The sequence below is a fragment of the Acinonyx jubatus genome, chromosome D3 (genome assembly GCF_027475565.1).
Source record: "Acinonyx jubatus isolate Ajub_Pintada_27869175 chromosome D3, VMU_Ajub_asm_v1.0, whole genome shotgun sequence".
NCBI lineage: Eukaryota > Metazoa > Chordata > Mammalia > Carnivora > Felidae > Acinonyx > Acinonyx jubatus.
This window is the reverse complement of record NC_069392.1, coordinates 5,548,610-5,560,652: the sequence shown is the minus strand read 5'-3', so window position 1 is coordinate 5,560,652 and position 12,043 is coordinate 5,548,610. Positions and strand designations below refer to the sequence as shown.

Sequence of the window (12,043 nt, the reverse complement as noted above, 5' to 3'; positions counted from 1 at the left end):
TGCAAAGCTGGAGCCGGCCTAACACCCTTCTTTACCAGACAGAGTCCCCTTCCCCTCCCTCTCCCTGCCCCAGTGACATTTCCTTCCCACCTAGATCCCTTCCTCGGGGTTTCTCCTAGGAGAGACGGAGTCCCAGGAGATCAGGTGTCAATCCTGGGAACCCCCTAGCTCACCTCTCCCACCGCCCTCCAACCTGCACCTGTATCCATATCTTCCGCCAACGATCACCGAGAACTTCCTGCACACTGGGCACCTCTCGGCAGCTAAACAAGGGAGGCGCCGTTGCTATAGCCACTTTGCAGAGGTGGAAACTGAGGCTCAGAGAAGCGGCGCGGCTGCTGGGGGTGACAAAGCCTGTCAGCGGTGGGGCTCTAGGCCACTGCGCGTGACTTCCGGAGGCCCGAGAGCCATCAGTCCTGCACTGACAACCTTGACCGCGACCACTCTCCCGGAAGGACACGTGGCACCAAGCTGAGGCTCAGCAGACAGCAGCCCAGCCCGGGTGCCCCACTCTTCTGAATTAACAATGAAATCATTAGGTGAGACGAGCAAACGTGAACTCTCCAGAAAGAATGAAACACAGAAAACACCCAGAAGCGCCTCTCTTTTGTTTGTCTGTTCGTTTTAAAGAAAGCGTAAATAAATAAGCACATCAAACGTGCCGGGGGAATTTAAACACCTAACGCGGCGTAGGTGCTAGCATCCGTGCCTGTGGTCCGTCACTGGTTTAAAAGGAGACGACAGGGTACCCGCGGGACCTGACTGTGGCACAACCACATCTGTGGTTGTGAGGACTTAGAAACGAGCCACCGAGTCACGGGGTTTTCTGCCTCTGAGCGCTCAACCCCAAACGCCCCTGGGCCCTGCTCCCCGCGGTGCTGAGGCTGTGCTAGGCACTCGGGCCCTCCTTCAACCGTCCCTCTAGTTTCACGGATGTTTCAGAATTTCCATCATCAAAAGCTAGTCCAGAAAATACAGTCTCCCGCCACGACCCACATCAGTCGCTCCTCCTGCAGGCCACATCACCCCTGCATTGCCCACCACCCAGAATCATCCCTGCCCAGGGGCCCCCCAGGCACTTTGGGCCACCTGACCCCGCAAAGGGCAGAGACAGCCCCAGGCCCCGGCCAGCCCCACGGCAGGTGGCTGCAGAACGTGGTCGCGTCCCCTGGCCACGAGGCCTTCTCCGGAGGCAGAATCTGTTTCCGACACCCCCTTCTGGCCAAGCGTGGAGCCCTCCGCCCATGCCTGAGTTTCCCGCCCGCCCACCTCACGGGGGTCTCTGCCCGGCACGTGGGTCCATGGGATACAACTTCCGAGTTTAGTTGAGGGAACGAGGATTTTATCCACCTACCAGCTCCTCACCCGTCTCCCCCAAACACTCGGGTCATTCTGTTCTTTTCGTTTTAGAAACCCCAGGCCTCATCTCTTGGCACTCAACCCCTGCCTCTGCTCTGCAAAGCTCTCCGGCTCCCTGGCCCCCTCCCGCTCCCCAACGAGCCTCTTCACTGCAGCTGAGCCCTTGCCCTGGAGCTGGGGGAGTCTGAGACCCTCTGTCCACCTTCCGTCCTCTACCGTTTCTGAGCTGTGTGGCCCTCCTTAAATGTCTTACCCTCTCTGAGCCTCTGTTTCCTAACCTGTGTAATGAGGATGGCCTGATGATGCTCTTATGAGGCATAAGAGGGACAAACACACAAAACCCCTGAAAACACATCTGCATGGTGTCTGGGAAGGAACACGTGCTCAATGAACAGCCGCTTTCAAAATGACACCAAAGGGCCATCGACCAGGCACACACCCCTACCCTCCGGCCCAACCTCCGAGATCCTCTGGCCTCGTCCTCCCCACCCACCGAGCCCCGTTTCACATAAGGCTGCCCTGGACACTTTGCACTGGGCTGAACAGCGTCCCCCGAATTTCACGTCCACCCAGACCCTCCCAATGTGACCGGATTTGGAAACGAGTTCTCTAAGGAAGCAACCAGTTCAGACGGGTCACACGGGAGTAGGGTGGGCCCTGTATCCGACACGGCTGGGGTCTTTACAGAAAAGGCAGACACAGACAGACACACGGGAAAGACCACGTGAAGACACAGGCAGAGAGGGAGCGATGTGCGCACAAGCCACGGGAGGAGGAAGCTGGCCGGGAGCCCCCGAGGCCGGGGGAGGGGCAGGGAGCCCCCTCCCTCAGAGCCTCCGGGAGGAGCCAACCCTGATCAAGGACGCCTTGATCTTGGACTCGTGGCCTCCGGCGCTGGAGTGGGGACAAACTTCCTGTTGCCGCCAGCTACCCGGCCGTGGTCCCTTGTCACAGCGGCCCCAGGGAGCCCGTCCGCGCCTCACCAGTAGCGCTTCCCGGGCCAGGAGAGGGAGGAGGGGTCCGCGGAGGCCCACAGCCGGCCAGGGGCCACTCACTTCTCCCGGAACGTCTCCTTCTCCTGCTCGCTCCACATGTTCATGACCTGGCGGTCCTTGTACACCTTCATGGGGTCGTCCATGAGCCCGTTCATGTTGATGAACTTGATGCGCTGCTGGTCAGCGTCGTACAGCATCGGCGGGATCACGGCCAGCTGGCGCATCTGCTTCTCCAGGTTCTGGAGGGAGGACAGGGCAGGGGGGCCCGGCTCAGAGGGCTCCAGGGGGCGGCCCGGGGACAGGGCGGGGGAGGGGCGGGAGGGGCCCTGCCAGCGAGGGGGGCCCGGTGGGGGGGAGCCAGGTGGGGGGAGCCCAGGTGGGGAGGGGGGGCCCAGGTGGGGGAGGGGGGCCCAGGTGAAGGTGCCAGCGTCCCCAGCAAGGGCGGGGGAAGGCGGAGCCAGAGACAGAGGGAAGGATGAGTTAAAAATAATAACAGGCCATGCCGGCGGAGGGAGAATTTAAAGGCAGCCCCGGACAGGTTTATGGTGGACGGGGCTGTAAATTAAATGTGGAGCACAGCAGCTGCCTTATCTGCAGCGAGAGGGGGACAATGAATCTTCTCTTTGGAAATGCAACTGCCATAAAACACGACAGGAAAGATGTTCAGCCAGCTGGGCCAAACCAGCTCAGGAGACGGGCCTGGCCATCCAGGCTCCGAGGGCACACGGGACAGGGAAAGGGGCCGGGGGGGGGGGGCCCACGGACCCACCCCCTGCCCGCCACCCTCCCCAGCCCTGGCATCGGCTTGGGATCCAGCCCGCCAGCCCCGTGCGGGCAGGAGTCGGGCGGGCTCGCTCATGATGCATCGGGATGGCTGTTAAGAGGCTCCGAGCCACCACTCAGCTGGGCTCATTTCCCCAAATCTCTGCAGCCAGCCCATTACTGGCAATTAATTACCCATCTGAGGAGGCAGGCGAGGGCCCAGCACGGCCAAGGTCAGCAAGTTCAAAGGATCCGCTGCCCAGCATCCCACAGCCAACCTCTCCTTCAACATCTGGAATCCCAGCAGGGGCACACAGCCCTGCGCCCGGCCCAGGAGGACCCCCACCCCCGGAGGCCTGAGGCTGCCAGCACTTGGCACAGCCCTCCAGAACTACCATCTCGCCCGTCGTCCTCCCAGAGGGGCACTGATGACGGACCACGGCATGGTCACTGCACGCTGTGACTGTGGAAAGCTTCCCGAAGGATAGGGCATCTCTCCTCCCACCCGGCCCCCTCCTTCCTGCCCTCCCAGGGAGTCTCTGCCCTGAATTCCCCCTCTGACCACCCACCCCAAAGGCCACCCCCTCAACAGCCTCAGGAGGCCGGTGGCCAGGACCTGGGGAAGCAGGCCTCTGGGCTGGGGGCTGGGGACGGGAACACTGCATCAAACTGCGATGCCCCTCGCCCTTGGCCTTCAAGCGGGAAACACTGGGGAGAGGGCCCCCCACCCTCCTCTTGCTTCCGGGGCAAAGTGAACCCAGGTCCGCACCCCTGCGGGATGTGCACACGGCCACAGATAGCATCCGCGGGACAGGAGCCACAGCAAACCCGCAGGCGTGACTGTGGACAAAGGCTCTCCGAGTTCTGCTTTCTGAGGACCGAATGGCGTCCGAAATAGGGACGTACCATGTGAAGGTACTTTTGTCATTTTTTCTTTAAGTTTTATTTATTCACTTGGAGACACAAAGAAAGAGCAGGGGCAGGGGAGAGGCAGAGAGAGGGGGAGGGCAGCGCAGAGCCCGACGCAGGAGCTCAAACTCTCAAACCGTGAGACCACGACCCGAGCCGAAGTTGGACGCTCCACCGAATGAGCCACTCCGGAGCCCCGCCCCCACCCGCCACGTGAAGTTTTAAAAGGAAGGTCTCTCTTCGTGGCCAGACAGTCTGAATTACCTGCATCAGAATCATGTGGATAACTTGGTAAAAGCTCAGAGTCCTGGGCTCCACCCCAGATCAGCTAAATCAGAGCCTCCGGGGGTAGGGCCTAGAAATCTCCAGTTTATACGGGGCGCCAGTCCCCCACGACTCCTAAGTCTATGGCACAGGAGAATCGGCAGCCAGGGCAGAGCTGCCCAGAAGCCACCTACCCCGTCCAGTGTGGGAGCGACCAACCTACGGAGCTGCCCGGCCCCGAACGTGTGGCGCATGTGACCAAGGAACCGGAGGTTCAGCTCCGTTTCCTTTTAGTTAACTTCGATGTAAACAGCCACGTGCCGCTGGTGGCTGCCACAATGAACCGCAGCCACGCTCCTGGATCCAAGTCCCCCAGGGAAGACGAACGCACTCTCCTCCTCCCACGACACACCCTCGTGTCCACCGTGTTGTCGGGAACAACCAGGGTGGGGGCCTGGCACGTTAGAAGCTTGGCCCCCAAGACCCGGAAGGGACCAGGTGGCTACCAACAACACTTCCCCAGGGCAAATGCCTCGTCTCCCTGCTTCCTGACCATCTCTGGGCCCCCAGACCACGGCCGGGGTCACTCAGGCTGAGTTCGGGTTGTCCAGCCCCCCGTCTTCCCCCCAGGGGACAAGGAGAGCGTGCTCACGCTGGCAGGGCTGGGGGTCCGGCCTGGTGGACGGTCAGCGTGCTGGGAACTGTCCACCTGCCCCCAGCCTGGGCACTGAGAGGCTGGCCTAGAAACCACAGTTTTCAGGCACCCCTGCCTCTGGCTTCCGGTTGGGCTCAGCCTGTGGGAGGCATCGGGAGGCGCGAGAGGCAGGGGTACTCGTCCCCCAGCCCCCCTCCGCTGTGGCCCTCCCGGCCACGTCCTGCCAGATGGCCACAGCCCGGCGACACGCCTTTCTCTGCTCGACCTTCAGGCGGGAGGCAGGCGATGGACGGCCACTCCCGCCGGGCCTCAATGCCCTGCGCTGGTTCTGCCCACGCTTCAGGGACAAGCCCCTCGATTTCAGCCACTGGGTGAGCTCTGCTTCCTGCCAGGACGCTCCCACGCGTGGGGGGCGGGGGAGTGAAGCCGAGGCCAGGGTCACGGCCACGCTCTTACCTCCTGCTCGGAGAGGCCATCGATGATCTCGGACACCTCGTGCTCGCTGCGGGCGGCCGACATGGAAAGCCCGCTGCCCCGCTGGCCCACCCTGCTGGAGACCAAAGGGACACCCTCAGGACCAGGCCGGCGGCAGCGGGGGCCCGCCTGGCACCACGGCGCGGACCGAGCCCACAACTTCCCCAGGCGCAGGGCAAAGTGTAGGCGGCAGGGAGGGAGGCGGAAAGGGGCCAGGCCTCCCATGCCCACAGGGACCGCCCCAGGCTGGGGGCGTCCGGGAGCCCCAGCCCTGACCCAGGAATACCCGAGGCGCTCAGTCCCGCCCTCTCCTCAGATGCCCCCGAAGCCCAGCCCACAGACCCATGTGTGTGGACCTTTGCCTCAGTTCCCTCCCTTGTCACACCCGGCTCTCAGACCTGGGGGGAGGCACCGGTGAGACGTGGACGCGAGCGTCCAGGAGGCCCGGAAGGGGCACTGTCACTGCCCGCTGCCCGTCACCTCTCTGCGTAACAGCAAAGCACAGCCACACGCCCCCAGGCAACCTACTGTGTGCCGGGCCCTCCCACGCAGCCCTCCCGACCACCAGGGGAGACCGGCAAGCACCCTGATCTGGCCGCAAAGCCAGGCGGGCGGTCCCCTGGCCTTCGATCCGCACCCAGCATCTCAGGCTCTGCTGCCCTCAGGGGCCACGCGGCCCACGTGAAGGAACACAGCTGGGTGGTACCAGCCCGTGGCACGCGGGAAGGACAGCTTGCTCCGCCAAAACGTGTCTCAGTTTCCAATCGGCACTAAGGCCAAGCAGGCTCCGAGCGACGCATCCAGGGGCCTGATACGGCCCCTGCATCGCCGGTTTGAGCCCGTGCTGCGCTCGCTGTTTCACACCAGCCCGGGCTCTTCCTGACCCAGGCCCCTGAGGTATCTTGAAGGAAGGGAGGCGGTGGGCGGGGTGGGGGGAGGAGGGTCGGGCTCCGGCCCCGGCTCACCTCTGCATGCGCTCCTGCAGCTCGCGCTGCTTGCGGATCTCGGGGAACTGCTTCTCGTAGTACTCGCGCACCTTGCTCTCCTTGGCCCGCCGCCGGGGGTTGCTCTCGATGCGCTCCACCTTCTTCTCCCAGGCCTCCATGAGCTGGTCATAGCGCTGGCAGAACTTCTGCTCCTGGGGGAGCACAGCACGGGAGCACCGATTAGCAGCTGGTCCTCCCCTAGGCGCCAGGCCCCGGCTCCCGGCTCCGTGCTCCCCGCCGGCGCTGCACGCGGGCACGCACGCTCACGCGGGCACACGGAGACGGGCTGAGATGCAGACACACACAGTCACGCGCAGGAGCACGCACGGCAAGAGCACACGAAGACCCGGGCAGACCCTAACCCCAAGAAAACGCACAGGCTTCCCTGGGCGCCTGGCTGCCTCTTTCCCTGGGGGATGGGCCACCGGCCTGGCCTCCTTCTAGAAATGCCTCGTCCGATGCAAAAGCCACCAGCTACAAGCGGCTAACTTCAAATCACATTACGTAGCACTTAAAATTCCGACCCCGGCCCCCCAGACACGTTCGTCATGTGGCAAAGGGCTACAGCACACGCAGGGACCACTCCCACCACGGAAGGAAGTTACGTGGGACCGTGAGGCTCTGGGGGTGTCTGTCAGGTTTGGGGCGGCCCCTAGAAAGCATCTCCTTTCTGGAAAGTTCCCCATTCCCTGGCCTCAAGCTCAGCCGTGGTCCCGGGTCCAGGGAGTCATCGTGAAAGTCCCGAGCAGCATCCACGGAGGGGCCTCCGCCGTCTCTCCTAGACAAGGAAGTCCCTCTCTGCGTCTACCCACAGTGCCGCTCGCCGCGTGTCCTCAGAGAAAAGACCCCTGCCCAGGCAGGAGCATAGCTTCCCGGCTTCCACATCTCCAAGGTGACCTGGGTCTCGAGCAGGGGGGCAGCGATAAGCCGCCCGTAAGACCCCAACCTCCCGGTCTCTAACAGCTGTGCGGGACAGATGGCACGGTCCAGGAGTCTCGCCTGAACGCCCTCTCGATGCCTCCCTCGTCCTCGTGACCGGACACCTCGCCCCACCCCGTATTCCAGCCGGACTCAGGCAACCCGCGACCTTGGTCTTTGGCAGACCCGGCAGCACGGGAGCCCCTGGGCGGTGGTCAGGCCGGCTTCGAGGGGAGAGAGCCTGCCCCCCCCCGGGGCCCCACGACCCCGCTGGAGGGAGGACGCAGTCCTGGCGGCAGACGACGGCCACGCCGCTTGGGGCGCTGTGGTGCGGCCAGCCCCCGCTGGGCACGGGGAGCCACGCCTCCTGCCGGAGAGCCACGCCTCCTGCCGGAGAGCCACGCCTCCTGCCGCAGAGCCTGTCCTCAGTCTGACGGAGCGGGGAGGAGGCGCAGCGGAGACCCAACCAGCAGAGGAAGACCACGCAGTTACCGGGAAAGACGGGCAGGGTCTGGGCCCGCTCACGGGGGGCCTCGGGACCGTGCCCCGTGTGGGAGACGGCAGCACCCCGGACCCCGGGGACGCGACCGCTGCGTGGGCCCCCCGCGAGGTGGACCCGCCGCCCAGAGCAGGAACAAACTCGCCCCACGCTCGGGCTCAGGCTCACGGCGGAGAGGCCGGGGCAGAGCCGGGCACAAGTCTCCGCGGAGGCCCGGGAGCAGGGCCGCCTGGGATCCCGGCAGGAGCAGCGGTTGTTACGCTGATGACGCCCGACGCCCCCACCTTCCTCTTGCCGCGGGTGCGCTCGGTGTCGTGCCCAAGAACCCGCTGGCAAACCCGAGGTCACCGAGAGTCCCCGCCGTGTTTTTCCGGAGAAATCTTACAGTTTTGGCTCTTGCACCGGGGGGCCTTCAACGGACTGCGAATTAGCCTTTTTCCGTGGGGGCTGGGAGTGGGGTCCAGCCCCACCGTGTGTGAAGAGCCCACCCCCTCTCGCTGACTGCATCTGGCCTCCCTTCAAAACCACCTGCCTACGGCGTGAGGCCTTCTTCCCTCCTGCTCCACTGCTCTCCGGGTCTGTCCTTGGGCCACGACCACACTGCTCTGATTGCTGTAACTTTGTGATGCGTTTTGAAACCCGAGGTGACTCCCGCGGTTGTTCCTGGCCGTGCTTTTTCAGGATCGTTCGGGCTCTTCAAGGCCCCGGCGGTCCCACGCGGGTCTCGTTCTGAGCACCCACCACCCGCCGTGCGCCACCCTGATGAGCACGCTGTGCGAAGCCTGTCGCTCAAGGGCCCGAGGAGGTGGGTGTTAACATCTTCACCGAACGGAGGAGTAAACTGAGGCCAGAAGCGGAGTGCTTTGCCCCAGATGATCAGCGGGGCCAAGTTTGAGACCCTCCTGCCCTGCCAGGCGGGGCTTGATGAGAAATGGAGTTCCCTGACAACCGGGGAACCCAGGCTTCGGCCACGGGACGGGGAAAGGAGGGTGCCGTCGGAGATGGGCAGCCGGAGCCCGCTGCCCAGGGCAGCCGTGTCCCTCCGACCTCAGGGAGGGCACCTCCTCGCACTGGGCCCCCGCGGGGCTCAGCGGGACAGGTCGCAGGACCTGTAGAATGCTCTCCACGCTGGCTGTGCTGAGCGCTGGGGCTCCCGCCCTCCCCGCCTCGTGTTGGTGAGGGTTGAGGGGGACGACAGACAGCTGTCCCCCCACCCGACCCCGTCCTGCTCAGCCTCGGGCCGCTTAAGCAAGTCACGGATGCGGGGCGGCTCCAGGAAAAGCCCAGACTCAGAAAACGGGGAACTCAGAGGTGCAGGGACATGGCAGAGGTGAGCAAACCTTCAGCCACGTAAATGACAAGGAGAGTGGGGACAAGTTGGGGGAAAGCGGAAAGGCAGACTGTGCGGAAAACAGGCCGGTGCCCTCTGTGGCGGCTGAATGGTGACCCCCAGAATCTACACATAACTTGACCTTATTAAAAAAGGAACCTGAGACGAGGTCATCCCACGTTAGAGAAAGCTCTAAATCACATAATCGGGTGTCCATGTGAGAGAAGGAAAGGAGACATGACCCTGTGGAAACAGAGGCAGAGACCGCAGGGACCTGGGCCCCCGAGGCTGGGAGAGGCAGCTGGGACCCACCCTAGAGCCCCCGGCCGGAACACGGTTCTGCCCACACCGTGACTTCGGACTCCCGGCCTCCGGAGCTGGGGGAGCACGCAGTTCCGTTGTCTTCGGCTGCCTATCTGTGGGAGTCTGTTACAGCAGCCTGAGGACACAGGGCTCCCTCCACGGTGGGCCCACCTCCTGCCTGACCCATCCCGCACGGCCACCACACTGTCACACGCGCCCCCTTCGCCAGGAGCCCAAGCATGCACCTCAATCCTCCCTGCACCCCACCCCATTTCACAGAGCAGGAGGGGCAAGGCTCAGGGCGAGACCGTGCTCCCAGAAACACGGCAGGCCCCGGTGGATGGGCTCGAACTCGGGGCCCTGTGCTGACAGCACAGCCTCACCGCCACCCCACCCACCGGTCGGGCCTCCCACGGGCCACACTCAGCTTCCCAGGGAAGGGCAGCGTGGGCAGCTGACTCGTGGTCCTTAGAACCTCTAAGGGGTGGGGGCTCCGTGATCTGAGGGGGGCCGGCTCACGGTGGGGGCGGGACGTGCATGTCAGAGGTCTGGGGGAGCCATCTGGACCAAACCCCTCCGCGTCCCTGCTGAAAACAATGCATCAGGAGCTCTGGGCTCCTTACAGAAGAACAGGAACGGGGTCGGGGGGGGGGGAGGGGCAGGGGGCGCCCGGGCGACTCAGTCAGTTAAGCGTCCAACTCTCGATATCAGCTCAGGTCATGATCTCAGGGTTCGTGAGATGGAGCCCTGCGTCAGGCTCCTCTCTTGATAACATGGAGCCTGCCTGGGATTCTCTCTCCCCCTCTCTCTGCCCGTCCCCCCCCCCCCCATTCTTGCTCTCAGAGTAAGTAAATAAATGTTACCCAAAAAAGAACAGGCTCATTCCAAACGCCCTCCCGTTGAACACAGGGGCCTCTGGACATGGGCTCAGCCCGGCCTCAGAGCCACCCGAGTTTCTTACCAGTCTCCAGCTGCTCTATTTTTAAATAAGCACTCTCCCCACCCCACGCTCGAGGGGCCCCCAAGTGACCACAGCAAAAACTCTTCACCCCATCCAAAACGAACCCCATCCCCAGACAGGGCGACTGGGGCTCTAAGTGTGGCCACGGCTGGAAGATCACAGGGAACCCTGTCCGTTCTTGGGGGCGGTGACGACAGAACTTCCTGTCCTTCAGGAGACAGATGTGGAGGTGCCCGGGAGAGGGGTCCAGGTGTCGGCACCTGCTTCCCACCCGTTCAACACAACTACGGTCAAGGTTCACACTCGTGCACACGCACGCAGCAAAGGAACTGTGATCGATTCTACGTGGTGTTCGTTGTATTTGTCAGATCTCCTATTCGAAAATTCTCAAAATAAAGACTTCATGTTGTTCACTATGTACTTAGAAGAGTAAATTAAGGGTCCCATCGGGTTTAGAATAAAATCTGCATGTTCCATCCTGGTCGAAGGCGAGTGTTTCTAGGTGATCTGGCTCCCACACCATTTACATCAACCGCGGCCCCCAACTCACGAACTGCACTCCAGACTTACTTACTACATGCTGTCCCAGCCTACCCAAGCTGGTTCTGACCTCAGGGCCTTTGCACTTGCTGTGCCCTCTGCCTGACACTCCAGATTTCCACACAGCTGGTCCTTCCTAGTCATTCCCATTCAGTACTGAGGTCACCACCCAGGACATGCAGGCTATCCCCAACCCACCCCGTCCTTCCACGTGGCCCTTCTCTCTCCGTCTCCTCTGCCCACCCCTGTGCCAGGCTCTCGGCAGGTCCTCGCTGCACATTTAACTCGATGAATAAGATGGGACACCCGTTTTCAAGAATCCCACCCACCCCCTGTCTGGTCACCATCCAGACAATCTGGGGATCTGAGGAACATGAGAAAGGAGAGGCTGGGAAGTCTCACCCCATGGGCCCCTGGGGTCCAGAACGCAACCTGCCAGCTTCCCAGCCACCCAGCACCTGCGCCAGAAGGGTCTCCTCTCTTTGGGGACCTAACTGAGGTCTGGGGCCAGCACAGGGTGGGTTCAGAAACTGGTTCAGAGGGACCATGCCATCAAGTGGTCCAATCAGAGCCTTGGTGAGATGGTCTGAGACAGGACAGCTCTCTCTCTGGGCTTAGAAAACTCAGATCTGCTGTAGGCATTCAGGTCCCACAAAGAAACCCGTCTGTCAATGTACTAACATACAGAGTTGGGGGGAAAAACCACATAGTAGTGGAGGTGAAACTTGATCGACCCACTCCTGAACTCCACCCACGGCCTTTCTCAGCTACAAATTTCTGTGCCGTTTAAGCCCATGTGAGCCAGCTCTTCCCACACGGCGGAGCGACTCCCCCTCCGTCACTGCCCTCCCCGCCCCCGCCATGCATCAGTGATGTAAACAGGCACCCGAACCACAACAGCACGTGTCCTCACACACGCTCTCCCTGCCTTGGGCCTGCTTCCCAGAGGAGACGCCAGAGCGCGGCGTGATGCAGGGGTGGCGCCCCCCGTCCGTTCTGATGCAGCCGCTGCCCGCCGGTACACAGCCCACCCCATCCCCCCCCCACCGCCTTCCAACAAGCCTCTCTCTTCCTGCCTGGAAAGGAGG

The 12,043-nt window shown here is 62.8% G+C and overlaps 1 protein-coding gene across 26 annotated transcripts in view; it reads right to left on the bottom strand.

Annotated features, from left to right (window-relative positions):
- The window catches only part of NCOR2 (nuclear receptor corepressor 2), a 212,196-nt gene that overhangs the window by 87,494 nt on the left and 112,659 nt on the right, over positions 1 to 12,043 (bottom strand). For 23 of the 26 annotated variants that reach the window (XM_053206160.1, XM_053206158.1, XM_027044349.2 and 20 more), the window contains 3 exons: positions 6,384 to 6,556; positions 5,401 to 5,494; positions 2,415 to 2,593 (listed from right to left, as the gene is read on the bottom strand). In XM_053206160.1, coding sequence (XP_053062135.1) covers positions 2,415 to 2,593; positions 5,401 to 5,494; positions 6,384 to 6,556 — 446 coding nt within the window. The remainder of the gene's footprint in view (positions 1 to 2,414; positions 2,594 to 5,400; positions 5,495 to 6,383; positions 6,557 to 12,043) is intronic. The other 3 variants (XM_053206157.1, XM_053206176.1, XM_053206178.1) reach the window with 1 other exon arrangement.